Source organism: Pipistrellus kuhlii, unplaced genomic scaffold (genome assembly GCF_014108245.1).
Source record: "Pipistrellus kuhlii isolate mPipKuh1 unplaced genomic scaffold, mPipKuh1.p scaffold_m20_p_3, whole genome shotgun sequence".
In the NCBI taxonomy this organism is placed as follows: domain Eukaryota; kingdom Metazoa; phylum Chordata; class Mammalia; order Chiroptera; family Vespertilionidae; genus Pipistrellus; species Pipistrellus kuhlii.
In genome coordinates this window covers 1715831-1740879 of record NW_023425529.1, presented here as the reverse complement: position 1 = coordinate 1740879, position 25049 = coordinate 1715831, and the positions used below count along the sequence as shown (strand labels likewise).

General features: G+C 52.6%; 3 protein-coding genes across 3 annotated transcripts in view; all 3 read left to right on the top strand.

Moving 5' to 3' along the window:
- LOC118728856 (DNA dC->dU-editing enzyme APOBEC-3G) overlaps nucleotides 1-13082 on the top strand; it is a 49586-nt gene extending 36504 nt beyond the window's left edge. Inside the window, exon 5 of the mRNA XM_036455781.2 lies at nucleotides 12975-13082. The gene's annotated coding sequence lies outside the window, so the exon portion shown is untranslated. The remainder of the gene's footprint in view (nucleotides 1-12974) is intronic.
- On the top strand, nucleotides 682-13082 carry LOC118728374 (DNA dC->dU-editing enzyme APOBEC-3C-like). Its single transcript, XM_045587413.1, is given in 6 exon segments — nucleotides 682-703; nucleotides 807-1059; nucleotides 1061-1185; nucleotides 1605-1720; nucleotides 1974-2038; nucleotides 13023-13082. Coding segments are annotated over 5 exon segments (531 nt in total). The 3' UTR covers nucleotides 1989-2038; nucleotides 13023-13082.
- On the top strand, nucleotides 10377-25049 carry LOC118728567 (DNA dC->dU-editing enzyme APOBEC-3F-like). The gene is given in 9 exon segments (XM_045587412.1): nucleotides 10377-10405; nucleotides 11143-11284; nucleotides 11847-12144; nucleotides 12572-12745; nucleotides 16467-16521; nucleotides 17999-18137; nucleotides 23458-23722; nucleotides 23942-24058; nucleotides 24790-25049. Coding segments are annotated over 9 exon segments (1311 nt in total). The 3' UTR covers nucleotides 24882-25049.

Here is a 25049-nt window from a genome sequence, read left to right as displayed (position 1 = left end):
ATTTTTAAAAATCTGATCCATTTACTTGTCATTTAAGACCAGTGATGTGTTCCAAACACACACCGGTACCACTCGATTTCATACCATCAGAATCATATGTAGGGGATTAATCATTTACATTGATTTTAAATAGAAAACAATAACATGAAAGATTAAGAACCTTCCAAAAACGGCCTATCCTGCAGAAACCGTTTTTGGCTCAGTGGATAGGGCGTCGGCCTGAGGACTGAAAGTCCTAGGTTTGATTGTGGTGAAGGGCATGTACCTGTATTGCGGGCACGTACCCAGTAGGGGGTGTGCAAGAGGCAGTTGATTGATGATTCTCTCTCATCGACATTTCTAGCTCTCTATCTCTCTCCCTTCCTCTCTGTAAAAAAATCAATAAAATATATTTTTTAAAAACAAAAAAAAAATTTCATTAATATGGAAGTTCTTCACAAGATAGTTTGCATTCTTCTTTCGTACTACGTCACAGAGACGAGGTGTGTGTCCCGTGTTTGTCGCACACATCCATGCAGGCGAGCACATCAAGAGCACAGGAGACCCTGTGCCAGTGGCTGCCTGTGGCAGCACAGCTCCGGTTCCTCCCGGCAGGCAGCACCCGGGAACAAGCCTGGACCCAGCGGCCTGGCCTGGAGCAGACACCCCCAAAGCTTGTAGAATGAGAGAATGGGAGGGCGGATGTTGGAGTTCATGGATGAGGGTGGGAAGGCATGACTAAACTTAAAATAGCCTGGAGGGGAGCCATTTAGAGGGGAGTCAATCAATCAATCAATCAACCAACCAACCAATCACATGCTTCTGAGTCTCTGACTCCCTGTCTCCCCCGCACCCCAACCCACCACCCCCGCCTCCAGCCCTGCCCCTGCCTGCTCTGCCAGCCCAGAGGGCCCCCTCCTCTCTCCGTCTCCCCCAGTTCTATCCCAAGGAGCCCGTCCACGCAGAAATCTGCTTCTTGAATTGGTTCAAGGCCCAGCCAGCCTTCCTGGCCCAGCGCCTGGCCCCTGAGGAGAAATACCAGGTCACGTGGTTCATGTCCTGGAGCCCCTGCTTCCAGGGACCACACGTCCGTGCAGCTGAGCATCCTGGCCGCCCGCCTCTACTACCCCAGGCGCCCCCAGTACCAGCAGGGGCTGCGCAGCCTGCAGGGCGCAGGGGCCCATGTGGCAGTAATGACTCCAGCTGGTGAGAGCCTGGGCACCCAGGCAGGAACTGGGGGGCTGGGGGTGGGGGGGACTAGGACCAGGCAGGAAGGACCTAGCATCCCCAGCAGGAAGGAGAAGCCCCTGAGCTGCCTGCGGAGGTGGCGGTGGTGCTGGAGGCGGGGAGGCGGGGAGACCGGGAGCCTCCTGGACAAGAAGGTCAGGGGAGAGAGGTGGTCCAGGCTGGGGAGGGAGGAGGAGGACACGTACAAGAAGGAGGCTTCCAGAAGGGCGAGAGGCGTGCCTGGTTTCCTCGGGGAGAAGGACCTGGAGTGACTGTGCAGTCGGGAAGGAGAGGGGAAGGGGTGTGGGGTCATGATGGGAAGAGGGTGTCCCTCGGAGTCAGGCACTGAGTCCCCTCAGGGCTCCGGAAGCCCACCATGGTCTCCCCGTCCCTTTTAGACTTTGTCTTCTGCTGGGACGTGTTTGTGCGTGGCCCCGAAAAGCGATTCCGGCACTGGAAAGGAATATACATAAACAGTTACAGCCTAGCTAAGAGTTTGGAGGACATTCTCAGGGTGAGATCCCTCCCTCCTGCTTCCCCTGTCCCACCTCCTCCCCTTCTCTCCCTGGGCTGTCTCCCCTCTGGGTCACCTGCTCCCTCCTGGGCCCCAGCTCCGTCCCCCCGCTCAGGCCTCACAAGTCCCTCTGCTTTCTCCCCTCCTGCCCCCCTTTTTCTCCCCACCCCCCTTTTGACTGTCCCAGAATCTGCTCTGTTCACCTTCCCACCTGCCCCACACCCGCTCCTCTACCTCCTCCTTCTCCATCCAGAATCCGGAAAACTGAAGCATGGACTTCTGTCTGTGTAAGCAGTAGGGGGTCTTCTGCTGAACGACGAATAAAACAGTTTCTTAAAGAAGTGAAAACGGCCCTAGCTGGTTGGGCTTAATGGATAGAGCGTCGGCCTGTGGACTGAAGGGTCCCTGGTTGGATTCTAGTCAAGGGAACATGCCTGGGTGCAGGCTCGACACCTGAGTGGGAGGCAGCCGGTCAATGGTTCTCCCTCATCATTGGTGTTTTATCTCTCTCTCTCCCTCTCCCTTCCTCTCTGAAATCAATAAAAACTTAACATAAAAACTCATCATTTGCCACCACCTCCAAATTGATCAAAAGACACCAGTAAAAGGCAATGAATGAGCTCCTAACGAATTTTTAAAAAAACGATTGATTTACTTTTCATTTAAAATCAGTGATTTAATTTAAAATACACATCATTAACATTCTATTCCTTACCATCAGAATCATATTTAGAGGATTAATTATTTACATTGATTTTAAATCCAGAGCAATAATATGAAAGGTTAAGACCCGTCCACAAAATGTCTCTTCCTCTGTAAGTGTTCGGTGAAGTCCAAACAGTCCCATGAGCCCTTGCAAACGTGAAAACGCCTTTCTCTCTGTGGGTGCCCCAGGGAGGGCAGGCTCACGGTAACTGCCCCTGGTCAGGTGAAGTCAGTGATACTGACAGGAGCGAATCTCAGAGTCCAAAGCCTGGAGGCATCCCCCAGGACATGCTGAGAGGAGGGCTGCCTTGAAATGATGGCCCACGCAATAAGGCCAGAGAGAGACTCCGGGTCGCTATTGGGAAGAGCAACTGAAGTGGATGCTTGGCTGAGGCAGGGCTGGGGAGGACTGCAGTCCTCAGGCCCTTCCCGCTCCACTCCCTGGAGAGGACGCTGGAGGGAGGGGCTTCCCTGCAGAGAGGATCCCTCTGCCCTTGCCAGGACCTGACCACGCAGGATGCAGGCCGGCAGCAGCTGACTGTCCTCCGTGTCTCTGTGGAGCCTGGACCATGCTGAGCGAGGCCCTGCCAGCTGGCTTCCCGCACAAGGCCGTACAGGCAACGAGGGCTCCCCGGTCTCTCACCACAGGCTTCTGCTCCCTTGTCCGGACCACCCCCCTCAGCCTCCCGCAGGGTGTGAGGGGCTGGGACTGAACCCTTCAGTGTGAGAGACGTTGGAGGGACAGAGGATAAGGACAGTGGTGATGCTCGTGGCCAAAGCAGTAGGAAGGGACTGAGTCAGGAGGACACAAGCCAGAGGGAAGACTTGACAGACACAGCGACCTGAAGAGATGGAAGGAAAGGACAGGGATGGGTGGGGGTGGGTTGGGTGGGGCAAAGCAGGGCTGAGGCCAATGGGGGGAGACCAGGGGAAGGAAGGAGATCCAGGGCAGAAGGCTGGGTTGTCAGGGGACTGTGGCCGCCATTGAGGGGCTGAGAGTCAGCTTGTTTCCCAGGACAAGACCTGTGGGAGGAGGAGGACATTGTGGGCCAGGTTCAGCCACTCAGGGATGCTATTGGAATTCGGCCCAGCCCCTGGCCCCAACTCAGCTCTGGGGGGTGTTCTTCTCCTGCTGGTCTCGTCCAAGGTGGCGGCCACCTCCACTATCATGCCTCCTTCCTTGGGGGCAGGCAGAGAGGGGACTGGACCAACCACAGAATGTTTCAGCCTGTACATCCTTTCGATGGGCAACAGCGGGGACCCGCCATGAAGGCCAGCCGATGGGCGGCTCATCAATCTGTTTCCAGCGGCCTTTCCCTCCTTTGGGGACCCTGAGGGTGTGGCAGAGGGAACAGGACTGCCTTCTGGTTCCCCACCTGTAACACTCAGAGAGGAACAGCGACTGACCGTGGGGCTACGGTGACAGTTAAAGGTCAGGCATGTGGGACAATGTCTGAGAAAGTTGGTCTTCAACAAAGGAGGAGGTTATTGTAAGGAAGAGGGAAGACTCTGGCCCCATAAATCAGTCTGTTTACAAACAACCCTTCCATTCTGCAGCCCTGTCTGCTCACACCAGGTGCAGCCAGGTGTTGGGAAGACGTGGTGAGCAGCAGCATTGGGGGCCTTAGCAGTGATCAAGGCTGAGACCCCAGACAGGGCTGGGCCCTGCTCCTGAGCCCTCCTCCTGCCATCCCTGATGGGATTCCCTCCCTATACTCTGCCAGCTCCTCCTCTGCCCCGGATGTTTCTCCTGTGTCCTGACCCTGTGCCTCCTGGCCTATCCCCAGGACTCCCAGCATGCCCTGTGGGCTGCTGCCCTCATTCCTGTCTCCTCCCGTCCCTTCTGTAGCTGTGCCAGGGAGAATGCCAGACCCAGAACTGATGGCACCATGCCCGTGTGAGCAGGACCTACTGAGAGGGCCTCCATTCCCTTTGCTTTAAAGTAACCCCTGCCTTTTGGTGCAGACTCACCATGTCTCAGGACCTGGGCAAAGTCCCTTTTATCCGCAATTCTCAGAGCAGGGAATGACTACCTAACACCATAGTGCCCTGAGGCCAAGTTCTTTTTCCCTTTTCCCAAGGTTGCCTGTGGACAAGGTGAAACCCCGATCCACACCCTCTCTCTCTGCCCCTTTCCTCCCTCCATTCTTCCCTCTCTCCACGCTGCTTCACTTCTCTCCATCTTCCCAGATGGTATACCTTCCTTTTTGATCCTGTTCCTTCCTCCCCGTGCTCCCTTTCCTCTTCTTTGCCCTCACGGCTGCCTCTTTCCTTCCCTTCCTGGTTCCCGTTTAAGTTGACTTCAACTCACTGAGAACATAAAAGAATGCCCGTAAAAATGGATATATATATATATATATATATATATATATATATATATATATATAATATATATATATATATACCATGTTCATGGAAGGAGATTCTCAGTGCCTCTGCCATGTCTATGCTTGCTAAGATTGAGCTACACATTGATAATAGGGTATCTTATGAAACAGGAAGAAGCTTGTCCATCTCTCATCTGGTTGGGCCAATGGTTGAACATGGACCCACAAACCAGCGGTTCATGCAGGGGCACACGCCTGAGGTGGGGGCTCTTTTCCCAGTAGGGCCATGCAGGAGGCAGCCAACCAATGATTCTCTCATCAATGATGTCTCTCTCTCTCTCTCTCTCTCTCTCTCTCTCTCTCTCTCTCTCTCTCTCTCTCTCTCCCCGTTCGTCCCTCTCTGTGAAATTAATAAAATTAAAAAACAAAACAAAACAAAAAATACATCTTTTAAGGAAATTTTGACCATAAATTCATGGAGAACTGTACAAGGCCAATACAATCTCAAAAGTGAAGCTAAGGTGGATCGGCATAGCAGATATTGGACCTACCTGAAGCCCTGGCAGTGCAGCATGACAGTCAGGTGAGGCAATTGAGCAAATGAGAGTCAGAGACAACTACACACACACACACACACACACACACACACACACACACACGCAAGCAAGCAGATGACAAGCAGGAATCTCCAGGTTTCCCAGACACACCCACAGGCCTCCAGCGGAGGAGCAGGAAGCAGCTGACATCACCACTCCCCAGACGGGTGTGCAAGGGCCTCATCATCGAATCAGTTCTTGGGTTTCGATCCGTGGACTCTGGCAAGAGCCCCCACTCTGCCTGGAGGCAACTGACCAGGACGCAGTCACGCTGGGAAAGTGGAGGAGCGGGCTGAGATATGTGGACTGTCATGACGGCAGAGTCCCCACTCCCTGCGCTGCACATGCAGGTCCCGGCAGACCTGACCCCCAGCTCCCAGTCCCCGTCGCCCGGGCCCGCGGGCTCAGAGCTCAGAGCTTTGCCCACGACTTGGGGCCTGAGACCTCGGAGAGGGGGGCTCACAGCCTGAGGTCACGGCCCAGCCCTGGGCTGGCCACGCCAGCCTGTCCTGCCGGGAGGGCCCCTACCGGAAGGCAGACCTGGGCCTCATACGGAGCAGCCTCTTGCCCGGCCAGCGTGGCCCAGTGCTTGAGCATCGACCTATGAAGCAGAAGGTCGATGTTCAATTCCCCCATCTGGGCATGTGGCCGGATTGTGGCCTCGATCCCCCATGAGGGGGTGCAGGAGGCAGCCGATCCATGATTCTCTCTCACCATTGATGTTCTGAAGTTTCTCTCCCTCTCCCATCCTCTCTGACATCAATAAAAATATGTTAAAAAGAAACATGCAGAGAGGATCCAAGATGGCTGCTCAGGTAGACACCTAACCGCAGCAGCACACAACAATTTCAATGGAATACAACTAAAATGTAGAGTGGACATTGCCCAGAGTTACAGGTAGTCGACTGACTGAAAATTCTACAACAAGAAGGAAAGAGAAAACCAGAAGGAAAATCAGAGGAGCTGTAAGCCTAAGGTACGGAGACATGCTGCGCACCCGCACACACACGTGCGGGGAGAGGTCGCAGCCGGAGAGGAGGAGAGGGCTGGGTGCTGCCTGGCGTTCCCTAGCAGGAAGGAAATAAAACCCCCAGCCTGGACTGAACCCCCGAACCGGCAGCGCTGAGCCCCAAGTTATGGGCCAGACCCTGGGGACCCAGGCTCGGGCAGGGGGAGACGGGGCTGTGAGGTGGAATCCCAGGGGAGCGGCGAAAAGCAGGGCCCCCTGGAGTTACGCACATTGCTCGCAGAGGATGGAATGTTGACTCTGATGCTGGATTGCCCTAGCGGGAAGAAACAAAGCCTCCGGCGGTGCTGAGCCCCACTCCCCACCGCCCCGAACTCCAGTTCTGGGCCAATCCCTGGGGACCCAAGCTCAAGCAGAGGGAGACGGGGCTGTGAGGTGGAGTCCTGGGAGAGCAGCGAAAGGCCGAGCACATTGCTTGCAAGGGAAGGAATGTTGACTCTGATGCGGGATTGCACTGGAGGGAAGGAAACAGGAGCCCCGGCCGGCTCAGGCAGGGGGAGATGGGGCTGTGAGGCGGAATTCCAGGGGAGCAGTGAAAAGCGGAGCCCCCAGAGTCGCGCACACTATGCGCAGAAGCACACATTGCCCGCAGAGGACAGAATGTTGACTCTGATGCTGTATTGCCCTGACGGGAAGAAACAAAATCTCCGGCGGTGCTGAGCCCCACTTCCGACTGCCCTGAACTCCAGCGCTAGGCCAATCCCTGGGGACCCAGGCTCAAGCAGAGGGAGACGGGGCTGTGAGGTGGAGTCCTGGGGGAGTGGCGAAAAGCGGAGCCCCCGGAGTAGTGCACATTGCGTGCAGAGGACAGTCTGTTGACTCTGATGCTAGACTTCTCTAGCGGGAGGGAGAAAAAAAGCTCCAGACTGGAGGAACGCGACGAGGAGCAGGAGCCCCTGCCAGACACCGGCCAGCCAGGCGCCAGCAAGGAACCGGGCGATGGGGCCCCCAGGGGGGTGGGGTTGCCCCCGAGCCTTCGACCGCTGAGTGCGGGCTATGGAGCCGAGGCTGGGGGCTGCTTCCTGGGTGGCGGTGCCAACCCTGGCAACAGGCTGAAGCAGTGCATGAGCCTGCGGAGAACAAAGGGGTGCCACAGGCCAACCTGCTGAGCTTCCAGGACAAGGAGGAAGAAACCGAAGAAGTTCTCCATGTGAAGAAATCAAGGGAGAGCAAAAGATAGTAAAATTACTTAAGAAAGAACACAAAGAAGATCTTGAAAAATCAAAGACTAAGTCAGAACTCAACTCAGCAGCCAACATTGTAACATAAATGCGTTTTTAAAATAAAAAAATAAAAATAAAGACAGAATGTTGGAATGGCGGCGGCCAGGCCTAGAGTGGCCAGGCACAAGGCAGTGGCATTCGGGCCTGGAGCAGCAACAGCCAGGCCCCAGAGCAGCAGCAGCCAGGCCTGGAGCAGCCAGACCTGGGGCAGTGGCAGCCAGGCCTGAGGCGGAGGCGGCCAAGCCCAGGGTGGCCAGTCCAGGAACACCCAGACCCGGAGTGGCTGGGCCTGGAGAAGCAGGGCCCAGAGCAGCCAGGTCAGGTGCGGCCAGGCCCCCAGCAGCAACTGCCAGGCTGGGAGCGGCCAGACCCGGAGCGGGTGAGCCCGGAGCAGTGGCTGCCAGGCTGGGAGCCGCCAGGCCCGGAGTTGCCAGGCCCAGAGTAGCCGGGTTGGGTGTGGCCAGGCCCAGAGCAGCAGCAACCAAGTCCGGAGCAACCAGGTTGGGAGCAGTGGTGGCCAGACCCGGAACAGCTGGTTGTGGAATGGACCAGAGCATCAGAGGCCAGGCCCGAAGCAGCCAGGCCTGGAACAGCTCGCTCCTCACCTGCCCCTGCCCCACGGCTGCCTCTCAGACATGGCTGGAAACTTTTGCGGGAACTTGAGGGTCTGCTGAATCAAGTGATGAAGGCTTAGATCTGGATGTGTTGAGTTAGTATAGCGCTGGGGTGTTGATCTGTGAGTGCCTGGATGAGGTTGCTTGATCTATTTGGAAATGTCTTTTGTGTGAAGTGTATCATTGGGCATGTGGAGGTATTATTGATATAAGAAAATGCTAAGTAACTGATTTACTATCTGAAAAGGGATTTACTATCAGGGAAAGGGAGGGAGGAAGAGACTGAACATAAACTGTGCACCTATGGATGAGAACAATGGGGGATGGGGAGGGGGCGGAGAGTGGGGTGGGAACCTGGTGGAGGGGGGAAGAAATGAGCAACCTTTGTAATAATATGAACAATAAAGATTGATTTAAAAAAAGAAAAAAAAGAAACATGCAACAACGTGTCTTTGGATTTGATGATGATGAGGCTCTTGCACACCTGTCTGCTTCCTGCCCCACCGACGGAGGCTGTGGGTGTGTCTGGGGAGCCTAGGAGATTCCTGCTTGTCATCAGCATACACACGTGTGTGTGTGTGTGTGTTTGTGTGTGTGTGTGTGTGTGTGTCTGTTTTGGTGAGTCAGGGCAGACTTCGGCCCGGTGCCCAGGCCCAGCTGTGTGCCAAGCCCGATCTCTGTCGTGTCTGTGGCACCTGCAGTGGGACCACCTCTGGAGGCAAGGCCATCAGCCACAGCCGCAGAGCCAGCATGCAGCGCGGAGTGCGCTAGGGACAGACCGGGCTGCGGTGGGCATGGCCCCTGGGAGCAGTGGCGTAGCGAGGGGGGTGCCGAGGGGGCCATGGCCCCGGGCGGCGTATCAAAAGGGGTGGCGGCAATCACCATGATATTTAAATTTTAAAAAATATAGGTATATGTAAAACTGCAAATCGCGTCCGGCTCTCTGAGTTTATTAAAATATATTATTGAGTCCAAACTTGAAGATGGTTTACCAAACATTGTCATAATGTTGAGAATTTTTTTAACATCTGCCATCAGTAATGCTAGTTGCGAGAGAAGCTTCTCTAAGCTCAAATTAATCAAAAATTATCTCAGATCAACTATGTCCACGTTAAGGCTAACAAATTTAGCTATTCTGGCAATTGAACATGACATACATATTGATATTGACAATTGTATAGAAGATTTTGCTATTAAAAAATACGAAGAGTAAATTTTTAATCAATAAAAAAATTTAATGCTGCTTTTTTTATTTTGTCTGTTTTTTTAGAATAACTAAATGGGGGGCGGCAAATTTCCGGTCGGCCCCAGGCGACGAAAGCCCACGCTACGCCACTGCCTGGGAGGCAGCTTGAGGCCGGCACAGGCTGGTCTGAGAGGAGCCGCGGGCACAGTCAGCAGGACAGCTGGTTGTGGAACGGACCAGAGCATCAGAGGACCGCCTCTACCAGCTGGGCTCAGGTCACACTGGAGCCTGGAATACAAAGTGTCCCCCTTCTCCCCACGGTTCCTCGCGGCTGAGGGTGCAGAGGAGGAGCCGTGGCCCCTTCCTGAGATGGGGACCTGCTTCCTCCTGCTCCCAGGCCATCCTGGACGCGCCTGAGGGAGCCTCTCTGTTCTCCTCTGGGTGATGGCGGACACAGGCTCCGAGCCCAGGCCCTTCCCTTACGGGGTGGCTCCTGAGGAGAGCTGCGCTCACCTGGGTCCCCCCTGCCCTTCCTCTAGAGCAGAGCCCCCCCTGGCTCAGCCCCGAGGGCCCTGCACTGCACCCCCGCCCCCCTGCCAGGCCCTGCACTGGGGCGGAGGGAGAGGCAGGGTAGGCCGGGGCCTGTCCTGTGGGGCTGTGTCCGGGCAGGACCTCCCTCAGGCAGGAGCACTGTCCTCTCACCTGTGCTCTCGCCTCCTGCCTGGTTAGGATTAGGGTTAGGGTTAGGGTTAGGGTTAGGGTCCAGGGAGGGCCGTTGCCAGAACAGAGAAATCAAAACCTAACTTGCCCCTGAGGGCATTGATGAATCATTTGTTCCCTCTTCCATCAGGTGGCACAATGTCTTGAGTTTAGGGAAGGGTGGGGCTCAGCGGTGCCAGCTCATCAGGTTCCAGTTGTTCTGTTGGCATATAAGGCACCTCAGTCCTTGGGAGCATCACAAGACGAAGGACCTGAGACATGGAGGACAACCCAGCACCCAGATCCAGGTACCACCGGCCCCTGAGCAGCCCTGCCTCTGAGCCCTCCTCCTGGCTCCCTGGAGGGGACTTGCCTTCTCCCCGGGGGCCCCCTGCTTCTCTCATCCCTCCTGATGGCCCTTCTATGTCCAGCCAGGACCCCTCAGCTGATGCCCAGCTGACCTGTACTACCCCTCCCCTAGGCCCCCGGCTAGAATCTGGGGATCACCCTTGTGAGTTCCTGTTTCTCCTCTCCCTCAGTCTCCCATGAAATCTATTTTTTCTGCCCTGAACCGGGGCCCTAGGAGGTCAGATTCCCGGTTATGTGTTTTGTAAGGACATGATTGTTTTCATGACGAGAAGGGAAACACCGGGAGAGACCAGTTTGGCATCTCTCTTCCCCGATGGGGCCACCTGTCCCTGATGCTCCGTGGGGCTCGGGTTAGCCCAGAGGACGGGAGGAAAGAGCGCCATGGCCGGCTGCAGGCAGGGCTGGGTCAGCGGGAGGAGGGCAGGACGATGATGCCAGGAGAGGCCCTATCACAGCTCTGAGCCCCTGCCCTGCTTCCTGGGAAACCCTGACCACAGGGCTGGTCTGACTTCGCAGGAGCCCCCGCAGGGGTCAGAGAGGGAGGTCAGGTGGCTCCAGCTCAGTGAGTGGACGGCCATCCTGTGGGCCTAGCTGGGATGTGGGTGGCGAGGGGAGGAGAACGGGGTGATCCCCAGAGGAGCCCCATGACTTGGGTTTCTCCTGCCTGTGTCCACAGACCCCTGATCATCAGAAGTACCTACATGGACAACTTCAGAAACAGACGTGAGAACCAAACTTACCTGTGCTACGAGGTGGAGGTCTGGCAGGATGACGCCTGGACCCTAATGGAGCAGTACCAGGGAATCGTGAGCACCCTGGTGAGCGGGCACAGCAGGCAGGGGTGCCCCTCACCCCCTTCCCCGCACAGTTGTCTCACCCTTGGGCTCAGCACGGGGCAGGGAGGGGGGAGGGGCTGGTGCACAGGAGGGAGCTGGAGGTCGGGGAGCAGATGCAGAGCCCCCTGCCTGCAGGAAGCACCCCCCTGTGAGGCATCAGGCCCAGGACCTGGGGCTCAGAGGCCTCCTCCCTCTGTCCCCCGCTATTTATTTACTTATTTATTTAAAAATCAAAGCTACTGCAATCCCATGGTGAGTGAAATGGCAACAAGCTCAGTGGAGACTGGTCAGTCTCAAAGCCCGGGGGCCATGGTGTGCGGGTGCAGAACGAGGCGTCTCTGCCCTGTGCCCGTTGTGAACGCTGATGTGTGATTCCTGAGTGCCTTGCCTTTGACCGTGTACATCCTGCGTCCAAACAGCATTCCTCCTGACGCTGAGCCGTGCCCCTCTTTCTGTGCTGGAGGCCAGGGCCTCGCCTGCCTCAGGCTGGCCCCCTCCCGGTTCACAGGACGTGACAGATCCCTCTTCTCCCCCCTCTGCTTAGGGACGCTTACGGGATCATTTCCCGGATCATAGAAATCAAACGAAACCCCATGCAGAGTTGTGCTTCTTGGATCGGGTATCTTCTTGGCACCTGGATCAGGAGAAGCAGTACAGACTCACCTGGTACATCTCCTGGAGCCCCTGCTTTGACTGTGCTCTGAAGCTGGTTGAATTCCTGCGGGATAACAGCCACGTGAGACTGCGCATCTTCATTGCCCACATCCGTATCCATGGATGTAATGATAGACTGCGTGACCTGTGGGACGCTGGGGCCCAACTGGCCATCATGACCCGCAATGGTCAGCAGGAGACTCCTGACGGGGAGGGGAGGAGGGGAGGTAGGCAGGCAGAGAGGCTGGGGAAAGGCTGCACAGAGGGGGCAGGAGGACAATCAGGGTGGGGACCCCTGTCAGCAGCCTGCAGGGGGTGGTGCTGGGTCTGGAGAGGACAGTCTCTTGGAGGAGAGATTAGGGAAGAGAGGGGTCCTGGGGAGAGGAGGGGGGTCCCTGTGCCATAAGGACCAGGTCCTTCCTGGTAGAAGGGTTGGGGCTGCCTCAGATTCTAGTCCCAGTGGGAAGAAAGGATGTGAGGGTGAGCTCAGTGCCTGGGGAGGAGAGGGGAAGGGGGTGGGAGATTCTGGTGGGGAGGGTGTGTCCCCAGAGTCAGAGACCTGGGTCCTCCCTGCACTCTGGAAGGTGCTCACCCTTCCCTCCCTGTTCCCATCAGAGCACCAGCACTGCTGGGACACCTTCGTGGACAACCAGGGCAAGCGATTCAAGGCCAGGACTAAACTGAAACGATACGTAGCAGATCAGTGTCATAAGCTGGGGGACATTCTCGCGGTGAGATTCCTCCCTTCTGCTCCCTGCCCTGTCTTCCCCCCTCCCCTTCACCCCCCGGGCCTGTCTCTCCCGCTGGGTCACCTGCTCTCTCCTGGGCCCCAGCTCCATGCCTCCCCTCAGGCCTCACATGTCCCTCTGCTTTCTCTCCCCGCCCCCCACCCCGGCCCCCTTTTCCTCCACACCCCCCCTTTGTGACCGCCCCAGACTCTGCTCTGTTCACCTTCCCACCTGCCTCACTCCTGCTTCCTGCATCTCCTCCTCCTCCATCCAGAATCGTAAAACTGAAGCATGGACGTCCATCTCTCTAAGCAGCTGGTTGTCTTCTGCTGAACCAGGAATAAAACACTTTCTTCAAGAAGTGAAAACGCACCTGGAGCCGCTTCTCTACCTGAACCCACAGAGACCAGCAGAGGCAGCCAATGGGCTGCTGAGGAATTTTTATTTTATTTTAATTATAATTTTAATTTTACTTTTAATTTTAAATTTTAATTTTTTATTTTATTTTAAATAAATTTTTATTGTTTGTATTATTACAAATGTTTCTTCCTCCCCCCCTCCATTGCTCTCCTCCATCAGGTTCCCACCCCACCCTTGCCCTTTCCCCACTCCCCATTGTCCTCATCCATAGGTGCACAGTTTATGTTCAATCTCTTCCCACATCCCCCTCACCCCTTTTCCCCAAGAATCGTCAGTTCACTCCCCTTCCATACCTCTGATTCTACTATATTATATTCAACAGTAAATATTGCTCATCAGATTTTTTTAAATTTCCTTGGTTTTTAGAATCACTTGTTGATAGTTACGTATTTGTTTTTTATAATTTTTATTTTTATTTACTTTCTCTTCTGAAAGAATCCCCTTCAGCAATTCATATAATTCTGGTTTGGTGGTGATGAACTCCTTTAGCTTTTTTTTATTAGTGAAGCTCTTTATCTGACCTTCGATTCTGAGTGATAGCTTTGCTGGATAGATTATCTTTGGCTGTAGGTTCTTAGTATTCATCACCTTGAATATTTCTTGCCATTCCCGTCTGGCCTGCATGGTTTCTGTTGAGAAATCAGCTGACAATCGTATAGGTGCTCCTTTATAGGTAACTACCTGCTTTGCCCTTGCTGCTTTTAATATTCTCTCTTTGTCTTTTGCTCTTGGAATTTTAATTATGATTTGTCTTGGTGTGGTCCTCTTTGGATTCCTTTTGTTTGGAGTTCTGTGAGCTTCCTGGACTTGTAAGTCATATTCTTTCACCAGGTGGGAGAAGTTTTCTGTCACTATTTCTTTCAGTATGTTTTCCATATCTTGCTCTCTCTCATCTTCTGGGACCCCCATAATTCTGATGTTGGTTTGCTTAAAGTTGTCCCAGAGGTTTCTTACATTATCTTCAATTTTCTGGATTCTCTTGCCTTCTAGCTTCTGCGGAGGAGTGTCTTCTGGCTCTTTATGTTCCAACTCTTTGACTTGATTCTTGCGATCTTCTATTCTGTTTTTAGGACTCTGTATAATATTTTTTATTTCAGTCAATGTATTCTTTATTTTTTGTTGATCCCTTATCATTTCTTGTTGATTCCTTATTAATTCTAATTGATCCCTTTTCATATCCTCATAGGTCTTATCCATCTTTTCTAGGAAATTCTTGAAAAACCTTATAAGCATAGATTTGAACTCTATATCCACTTGCTTTTTGTCCTCCATTTCTTTCGTTTGTGATCTATTTTGTCTCAGCATTTTTGCAGCTTCCCTGAGTTGGTAGCCTAAAAGTCTCTGTGTTCTGCTTGGATGGGGCGGGATTTCAGGGTGGAGCCTACAGCTTTGGCTTCTGTCAGCCCCGCCCTATGCGGGTCCTTCAGTACTCATTGCAAGCGCCTCTGAGAGAAAGGTGCCCTCCATTTTCGCCTGCTGCCAAACAGTCTAGGCTCTCCCCCAATGAGCCCGGTATTGGGGTTCAGTTCAGTTGGAAGTGGAGTTGGAGGTGGCGTTCAAAGCAGTCTGGAGCCCCTGTCTCCTTCCCCCAGGGCAATCCCATGGCACAGCTGACCGTCCCTTCTCTGTCCGCAATGTGCACGCCTCTGGGTCCTCCTTTTGCCGTTCCCCCGGGGTTCCGCCTTACAGCCCAGCTCCCTCTGTTTGAACCTGGGTCCTCAGGGTCTGGCCTAGTACTGGGGTTCAGAACAGTCGGAACTGGGGCCCAGCACAGTCGGAGCTTTTATCTCCTTCCCACTAGGGAACGCCAGCCAGGTAATCAGCCCCCCTCCTCTCCGGCTCTGTCCTCTCCATGCGCGCTGCGTGTCTCTGTACCTTAGGCTCTTACAGCTCGTACCTTAGGCTCTTACAGCTCCTCCACACTTCCTTCTGGCTTTCTCCTTGCTTCTCGTTGTAGAATTTCCAGTCAGTCGACTTTCCTGTAGTTCTGGGTAATGTCCATTTTATATTTTAGTTGTATTTTATTGAAATTGTTGTGTGCGGCTGCGGCTAGGTGTTTACCTGTCAGCCATCTTGGAACAACTCCACTGAGGAATTTTTAAAAATCGGATCCATTTACTTGTTATTTAAGACCAGTGATGTGTTCCAAACACACACCGGTACCATTCGATTTCTTAGCATCAGAATCATATCTAGGGGATTAATCATTTACATTGATTTTAAATAGAAAACAATAACATGAAAGATTAAGAACCTTCCACAAAATATCTTTTCCTGCCAAAACCATTTAGGCTCAGTGGATAGAGCGTCAGCCTGTGGACTGAAAGGTTCCATGTTCGATTCAGGTCAAAGGCATGTACCTTGGTGTGGGATCCCTTAACAGGACCCGCGTGGTTCAGGGCCCACTCAGGGTCCGGCTTCTGGAGAAGGCCGCACACTAAAATGAAGAGAGAGACTGGAAAAGAGTTAGTTAATTTGGGAAAATGGGGGCCAGGCGGGAAGTCCACCGCTAGTGGGAAGACTAACCACTCTCTGGCCTTTTACCATTCCTTTTACTGAGATTCTGAAACAAAGACATCTCTTAGGCGGGAAGTTCCAACAGCAGAAAATCAACTTACATTTACATATGATTAACAAATTAAAGTTGCCTCAAGCACCACTATCTCAACTAGACAATGAGTTAATAGCTCTGACCATTCAGAGCCATCAAGGTTGGCTAACTCTTTTTACATTTTATCTCCAGTGACAATGCTAGGTTTAGGTTCCTGGCACCTTGGTTGTGGGCACATCCCTATTAGAGGGTGTGCAGGAGGCAGCTGATCGATAATTCTCTCTAATCAATGTTTCTAAATCTCTATTCCTCTATCTTCCTCTCTATAAAAAATCCCAGGTAGGGGGTGTGCAGGAGGCAGCTCATCAATGATTCTCTCTAATTGATGTTTCTAACTCTCTATTCCTCCCTGTAAAAAATTAACAAAATATATATTTTTAAATGTCTTTTCCTCTGTAAGTGTTTCATGAAGTCCAAACAGTTCAATGAGCCCTTGCAAACGTGAACTCAATGCACATCTGCCCCTGATGTGCAGGCCCATCCCCTCTCTCCACCATCCCTTTCCCTTCCCCTCTGCAGGCAGCCTGGTCCTGTTGCCCAGAGGCCCTGTCTCCAGCAGGTCAGCACTGTGCAGAGGGCGGCCCCAGAGGAGGAGGGGAGGGGGGTATGAGGCTGAGCAAGGTCACACCCCAGGGCCCGCCCACCCTGCTGCCAAAGCAGGAAGCAGGTGGGGCCTCAGCTGAGAAGGCAGAAGGTTCTCCATCAAGGGGCTTTCCTAACACCTGGGCCTGAGTCAGAAATGCTGTGTCAGCACCGGGACCCAGAGCCAGGCCCAGGAGACACTCCGCTCCCATGCCCTGGCCCAGGTACTGCCCGCGCCCTGCCCTTCCTGCAGCCCTTTCTACGTGGGCGCCCTGAGGGGTCTCTGTCCTCAGCCTTGTCCCCCTGAGCCACCTGGCCTCTCCCCCTCTCTGGGCTCCTTCTCTGCAGGTCCTGTTACGCCCAGACTTCGTGATCCCAAAGGACCACCAGGGAGCCGAGTCCGACGCAATAAACAAAAGAGCCTGTTCCATGCCAGCATGGGCCCCTCCCACCCACGCCTGCAGCATGGCGGAAGAGAGAGCGAACTTCTCCCAGTCCAGGGGTTTTACTCCGGTCGGTGGGGATGTCACTGCCTCGGCTAACCCTGATTGGTTGGTTGAGGGCTAGGGATAACCCCGCCCTGCGGGGCAGAGTTGGGAGCTCATCCTCGCCCCGCCCTGCCCTCTCAGTCCCACTCCCCGGGGCCATGCCCTCTCCTGGGGCTGCCCCCACCGGTGCTTCTGAATGGCCCTCCCGGCCCTCCCCCAGGCCTGCTGTCCCCTTGGCCCTCCTCTCACTCTGCACTTGTGGGGCTGGCTGTTCACACACACACACACACACACACACCCGCCTGTGGGGTCCCTGGTCTGTGGCCTTTCCCGGGCCCTCTTGGCCATCAGAACTGCTTGAAGGATGAGGGGAGCACTGGGCATGGGGTTTGGAGCACAGGATCCACTCTCTGTGAGACTGCCCCGTTATCCACACGGAGGGAGAGGAGCTCGCTGAGCAGGAGGAAGACCTGTCTCCCCAGCTGCCGGCTCCGGGAGCAGGAGAGCCAGGTCAGACTGTCCCAGAGACTCGCCCGCCGGGCGCTGGCAGTCACCCCCGGGGGGAATGCCGTTGACAACGAGGGAGGAAGAGCCGCTCACCCAGGAGGGCCAGCGCGGCCAGCTGGCCTCATGCCGGGGCTGGGCATGGCTTTGCCTGGGCAGGGACCGGCTCTGTCACTTAGCAGCCCTGAGCCTCGTGCCCCGTGTCCTCCTCTGTGAAATGGGGTGAGGCCCCTGGATTCGGGGAGGAGCAGAGGAGCTCAGATTCCAGGACTCAGAGCAGGAGCCAGACCTGGGAGTGTAGGTGTGAGCCTGACATTAAAAAATAATCAGAAACGTGCAGAGGTGAAGGTCAGGCATGAGCTCCACCTCAGCATGAAAACCCAGTGTTTGGGGGTGGAAGCCGTTCTATTCCTCATTTCTGAATTGAAATGATGGCGGGAGGGAGGGGGGATGTGCTGTTGGAAGCAGCAGAGCCGGCCCTAAGGGAGAGGACAGGAGCCCCCGCTTCTACCCCATCCCCCTGCCCACTGTCCCTGCCTCTTCTCTCCCAGCTTCCTGCCTGGAGGCAGCAGGAAATGCTGGAGGGAAGGGGTTATTGGGAGGCAGGTGCCCAGGCTCTCCATGGTGTTCTGGAGTCACCAGATGGAGAAACTGGAGGGAGCACTGAATTTTCGGTTTTCTTTCTTGCCCCCTGCAATCGAATGAGAAGACTGTATCCCAAGATCTTCGACTTCAACTTCCAAAACATAAATTCCTACGGGCGGAAGTCTACCTTCCTCTGCTTCGAGGTGGAAAGATGGAAGAATGGCTCATTTCTTAACTCTCTGAAGGGTGTCTTTCGAAACCAGGTATGTGCCCCACGATGTGACCATCAGAGGCAGGAGCTCAGCCAGGGAAGGAGGTGGGAGATGACAATATGTAAAATGCCAGAGCTTCTTCCCACAACTCTGTCCTGCGTTTTACCCCGGATGCCCTGCCTGACCCTCCCGATCGCCGTAGACCAGCAGTTGCCAGCCGGTGGTCCATGGAGCTGGGGGTGTGAGGTCTGAAGGTGGGTGGTGCTGCCATAGACGATGGCCTTTGACTTACCCACGAGGCGTCCTCTAGCGAGCCTGCTGGCCTTCAGGGCTCCCTCGTCTTGAGCTGTCTGGAGGAAAGAGCACCTAAGCTCCGGTAAAAGTGCTGCCAGGCTTATTGTGTAGAAAAGTGTACATTCGACTGGACTCACATGCATAAATGCTTTTTCCATATTCAAAAGCAAAATTTTTATAAAGGCCTGTTTCATCTCCCTGTCCTGCTTCTCAGTGATTGCTCTTTTGTTATTGGAACTCCACCAGTAAGCCACGTTAACAAAATGGGTCTCAGATTGAGATTATTAACGGAAACAAAACAAAACATTGAAACCTGTATTTTTTTATGCGTTTATTTGAGCCAAAACTGTCGACATATGCCGGGAAGCAGAACCTCAACGGATTGAAATAATGCTCCAAAGAATGGCGGGTTACATTTCTCTATTTATACACTGAAATCAAAGGAGGGACATAGGTGGGTTACATGAAATTCATTGGTGATGGAGTAAGGAGGCGGGAGAAAGCAAAGCGGTGGGAAACTCCTGGGATTGGATAAAAAGTAAAATGATGGAGGTGTACTCAGGTGAGTGCAGGAACAATTAACATGATAAAGAAGGAATTTGAGGCATCTGTCCTGGCGCCCACCACATTTGGTTGTGCCCCAGGGGCTCCAGAAAAAGGGAAGTTACAAGTTACCCAGACATCTCACAGATATGTTATCTTAGAGGCAAAAAGGCAAATGGGCTCAGTAAAAAGATTGAAGTTGATCTTTATCTGGGAAAATATCTGGGACATGACTACCTACTATAACCTGTTAGATATTTAATTTCCAAACCATCTTTTGTGGTTATCTTAGGTCTCTGAGTTTGCAAGACTGCCACCCAGGCCTTCCCTGAGCTTGTCAGGTTAGCATGTGGCTTTTTTCTTTCACAAGATCATACATACAACAAAGTGAGAACTCTTCTTACCCCATTCTCCTTGGGAGCTCAAGCTGTGGGCTGCCTCAGCGGTAACGCTCACATCCTGACGTCTCTCTGATAGGCCGTATAGCAGCCTCTGTTATGTGCTGTGGCTTATCATAAGAAATTTCCCACAGGCTAAGCTTGATACTCAAGATGTTGGTTGTAGGAGAATTGCAAAAATGAATGTGTTTACCATAACGTTAAATAACTGGATTAGAACCATAAAAACGTGAAATGCTATCCCTCATATGAAAGCCCAGCAACTGAATGGAATGACCAAGACGCCTGGTCGACCAGTCACTATGACACACAATGACCACCAGGGGGCAAACGCCTAACACAGTAGATGCCCCCTGGTGGTCAGTGCGCTCCCAGAGTGGGAGCACAGCTTGGCTGACCAGGATGAGTATCACTTCTACAGTAGGCCCATCCCTGCAGGCCACAAACCCACAACAGTGCATGAATACATGCACTAGGCCTCTAGGCTATATATATATATAAAAGCCGAGCGACTAGAACACAGAACAACTAGTTGCTTTGATGCACGCTGCGGCCCTGATCAGCCCCCACTACCCTAAAGGAGGGTGTGGGTGGCCAACCTCCATTGGCCCCTCCCTCCAGCTGGTCCCACCCCAATCAGCCCCAATGGTGGCAGGCCAACCGGATCCCAACCATGCATGATTTCATGCACCAGGCCTCTACTTATAAATGAAGATACACATACACAAACACACACACACACACACACACACACACACACACACACACAAACACACAAACTAAGGAACATAGCTTGTCTGCCAGACCGGGCATATAAAGGGTTGAAAAATATTCTGAACCCTTTGAAAGCACAAAATGACCAACCAATGCTGGGTTGACTTGCCAGACCTAATTCAGCAGAGTTTTGATGGAAAAACATGAGCTTGAAAGCTCATTAAAATATACTTAAATACACATCACAGAGGTTTCACTATTGCTCTCCTACAGCAATGGCATTTCCCCAATAACTGAAAAGTGACTCTCTTCCCAGGGAAATGTGGTTGTCACTTATCATGTGTTTTCTTCTTTGTCTTTTACTGCGCTTAAAATGCTTGCGCACTTCCTTTCCAGGAAAGTTATGAAATTACACATAAATAATTTAATTTTCAATGCTCTTTTAGAGGTGTCTGTGTGTCTGTCATCCCCTTTTCCTAGGAGCCAGCTCTGAGAGTTGCTCAGCAATGCTCTCCAATGTTCATTGTCTTCACACCTAGAAGGTCTGGTATTCTTCCAACTTCCAGGGCTCCGTGGACTAAGAAATGATTTGAGTGCAACTGAAAATTACATGTTTCTCGGCAACAGTAGAGTTAGCAAACAGATTATTTATCCACCGTCGGTCCAGTGGAGCAGGGGTTGGAAATGTAGTGGGACCAGCCTCACGTTGTTTGGGGTCAGTTTTCCTTGCTGTGAGTTTTAGAACGGGGTGGGGGCCTACGTGTCCTTATGAAGCTGTGGTCCAGGACACGCGCCCGTGAGGGAGCCGGGCCTGCTGTGCCCTCCGTGGGGCAGCCCCGGGGAGCATCCCTGTTCGGTAGAGTAGCCCTCACATGAGACAAAACCACCGTAGAGTACGGTGCACAGCTGCGTTGCTGATTTTCCTTTGAAATAGAAAATATTTTAAGTTGTTTGTGTTTTGGATTTTTTGTTTTGTCAAACGTGGTAACATCTTAATGCCAATAAAAAATCTTGTTGTGGTTGTAAGATTTAGCTTATGAATCATCCAAATCGGAGTGAAAGGTTACCAGGTTATTGTTAATGACTTAGTCTGCTAAGACTATATGTACTTATCTACCAGTGCTTTTTAAATCAGTATAAGGTATATGTCTGTTCTGCAGAAATAAAATGCTGCTTAGAGAGTCTCTTTAGAGAGTCCAAATATTTTGGTGCTCAGATGTATTTTCTGTTGACCTATGGGATGTTCTGTACAAAGCTAGGCGGTCATACTCTTTGACTAGATACTTGTGTTTTTAAAAATCCGGGCTTAGCCAAGTATACTTGACCATGTTAGAAATGGTATCTTTGCTATTAAAATGTTGATTGAAAGAAGAGAAAAGAGAGGAAAGAGGGTCTAGGACAGTAGGGCCCGCTGTGCGCCAGAGCCTTATGGGGCCTCGGAAGTGCTCTGCTGGCTGTGCCCCCTCCCCCCACCCCCCCAGCTACTTTCTGCCGCCTCCAGGCCCAGGATGTGGATCCCCAGGGCAGCACCCACACCCGCATCCTGTGTGCCCCAGCCCGCTCTGAGCAAGCAGCAATGTCTCCTGTGAAATGCCCACCACACAGCCGTCCCTCCTCCACCCGGACTGCAGACTATTCAGAGCGCTTATGGGATGGAGGGGTGTCCCTGGGGCAGTACTTCTCCATGGGAGGTAATCGGGTCACTTAGGCCATTTAATGTTTCTAGTACCCGGTGTGCAAACGTTCGGAGAAATCGATCCATTTAATGTTTTCTAGTACCCGGTGTGCAAACGTTCAGAGAAATCGATCCATTTAATGTTGATAACGTACTTAGTAATATATCGAAGATAGTGTTTCAACATATCTATAATATAAAAGGATAATATGCTACAATAATTAGACTAGAAGTCCTTCCGGACGAAGCTGGGGCCCAGGTCCCAGGTGCCTGCCAGCAGCCGGAGGAGGAGGGAAGCCCGGGTCCTGGGTGCCTGAGGAAGCCCGTGGCAGCAGCCAGGGAAAGGAAGGCCTATTCTTGCACGGATTTTCATGCATCAGACCTCCAGCAGTTCATATAATAGTTCACGAGATAGCTTGCATTCTTCATTCATACTATGTCACGGAGACGAGGTGTGTGTTCCGTGTTTGTCGCACACATCCATGCAGGCGAGCACATCAAGAGCGCAGGAGACCCTGTGCCAGTGGCTGCCTGTGGCAGCACGGCCCTGGGCCCTCCCGGCAGGCAGCACCCGGGAACAAGCCTGGCCCCAGCGGCCTGGCCTGGAGCAGACACCCCCAAAGCTTGTAGAATGAGAGAATGGGAGGGCGGGTGTCGGAGTTCATGGATGAGGTGGGAAGGGATGAGTCAGTAAAACACTGGGGCGGGGAGGGGTTTCCAAAGGGGTGAATTGCTCTGTGGGGATGCTCAGTGGCTGAACATCCTGTACCAAGAGGTCACCGTTAGATTCCATTCAGGGCACAATCCCAGGCTGCAAATTTGATCTCCAGTGAGGGGCATGCAGGAGGCAGCTGTTCAATGCTTCTCTCTCATCAATGTTTCTATCTCCCCTTTTCCATTCTTCTCTCTAAAAATCAATAAAAATAGCCCTCACCTGCTGAAACGGGTTTGGCTCAGTTGATGGAGCGTCGGTCTGCGGACTGAAAGGTCCCAGGTTCGATTCCGGTCCAGGGCATGTGCCTTGGTTGTGGGCACATCCCCAGTAGGGGGAGTGCAAGAGGCAACTGATCGATGATTCTCTCTCATCGATGTTTCTAACTCTCTATCCCTCTCTCTTCGTCTCTGTAAAAAAATCAATAATATATATATATATATATATATATATATATATATATATATATATATATTTTTTTTAATAGCTCTCACTGGTTTGCTCAGTGGATAGAGGCCTGCGGACTGAAGGGTTCTGGGTTTGATTTCAGTCAAGGGCACGTGCCCAGGTTGTGGGCTTGATCCCCAGTGTGGGGCATGCAGGAAATAGCCAATAATGATCTCTCTCATCTCTACCTCTCCTTTCCTTTCTGAAATCAATAAAAAAAAAATTAAAAAATAAAAATCATTAAAAACATATTTTTAAAAAATAAATTGGGATAATCAACAACATGACCCTAAGACTATTGCTCCCTGTCCCCTGGTACCCAGCCCCCAGTCATGACACATGCCTGTTTTGTCAGATGTCTGCTCTGTCACATGCCTGCTCTGTCACATGTATGTTCTGTCACATGCCTCCTCTGTCACATACATGCTCTGTCACATGCCTTCTGTCACATGCCTCCCATCACATGCCTCCTCTGTCACATGTCTCCTCTGTCACATGCCTGCTCTGTCACATGTCTCCTCTGTCACATGTCTCCTCTGTCACATGCCTGCTAATGTCACGAGGGTCCTCTCTCTTCATCTCTCCCAGCTGAATCCTGGCCACGCAGAACTCTGCTTCCTGGATTGGTTCTGTGACGTGGTTCTGTCTCCTCATGTGCAATACCGTGTCACCTAGTTCATATCCTGGAGCCCCTGCTTGGAGTGTGCAGAGCAGGTGGCTCAGTTCCTGGAGAGGAACATGAACGTGGACCTGAGCCTCTCCGCCGCCCGCCTCTACTATGAGAACGAAGATGACCAGGGGCTTCGAGATCTGGTGGATGCAGGGGCCCAGGTGGCCATGATGGCCCCAGAGGGTGAGAGCCGAGGGATCTGGGCAGGAATGGGAGTGTAGGGGGGGGGGGCAGGTAGAAGTCCCCAGGGAGAGTGAGTGGCAGGGGAACTTGGGAAACTGAGGCAGGAGTGATGACACCTGGCAAGGAGGAACCTGGGCCCTGAGTGGGGTTGCCCAGGGGAGGCTCAGGAGAGAAAGCCTCCTAGGCTGACCTGCCTGCTTTCTCCCCTCTTTACTGCAGATTTTAAATACTGCTGGGATAACTTTGTGTACCACGGGGGAAGGCCTTTTAAGTACTGGAAGAATGTGCATCGAAATTATTATAGTCTGCAGCAGAAGCTTGATGAAATCCTCTGGTAGGGGTTTCCTCAGTCCCCCGCCACCCCCCCCCCCAACACAGACACCACTTACCTCCCAAGACCTTCACTTGGGTTCTGAACCTCTCTGCTCCTTCAGGTGCCTCCCCCCCAAGCCTTCCTCCCTCCACCCCTGAGCGCCTCTCTCTCCCCCGGCAAAGGTGCTCCCCCTTCCATGGGCCTCCCATCTCGCCACATTAATCATATGTTACTAAACCGAACACAAGTGGTCATGATGTGTATGAGTGTGGCCATCAGAAGACTGAGGAGAAGAGAATGACTGCATTCGGTTGCTAAGGCTTCCTTAGTAACAAACTGTAGCCCAGCCCCTGTGGTGTTAATGCCCCTAGTCTTTTAAGCAGGTATTTAAAAAAATAAAATTATATATATATATATATATATATATATATATATATATATATATATATATATATATATATATATTATTGATTTTAGAGAGGAAGGGAGAGATGGAAACATCAATGATGAAAGAGAACCATTGATCAGCTGCCTCCTGCACTCCCCACACTAGGGATTGAGCCTGAAGGGGGAATCAAACCGTGACCTCCTGGTTCAGAGTCCACTGCTCAACCACTGAACCACACAGGGTGGGCTGAGCAGCTATGCTTACTGAAGCTTTTCTTCATGTGGCAAAACTCTTCCTGCTCAACTCCCTTTGTTCTCAGGAAGGTCCTCACAAGTTGCTAACGTGTCTGTCTTTTTGTCTCCTCAGGGACTGAGGAGAATCCATGGCTTTATTTTTGGGACGGAAAGATGTCTCCAAGCGGCTGGCTCCTGGAGCTGAAATGGAGAAGCCCTATCTAACACTGAAGAAGCACGGATTTCTCTTCAGCTTCTCTGAAGCTCCCCTCCCCAGGCCCCTCGCTGCATAAAAACCCTTGACTTTAGCTTTTCGGGGAGGACACATTTGAGAGATCTCGCTGTCCTCTTCTTTGGCCAAACCCAATAAACCTTCCTCTGTCTTCAAGCACC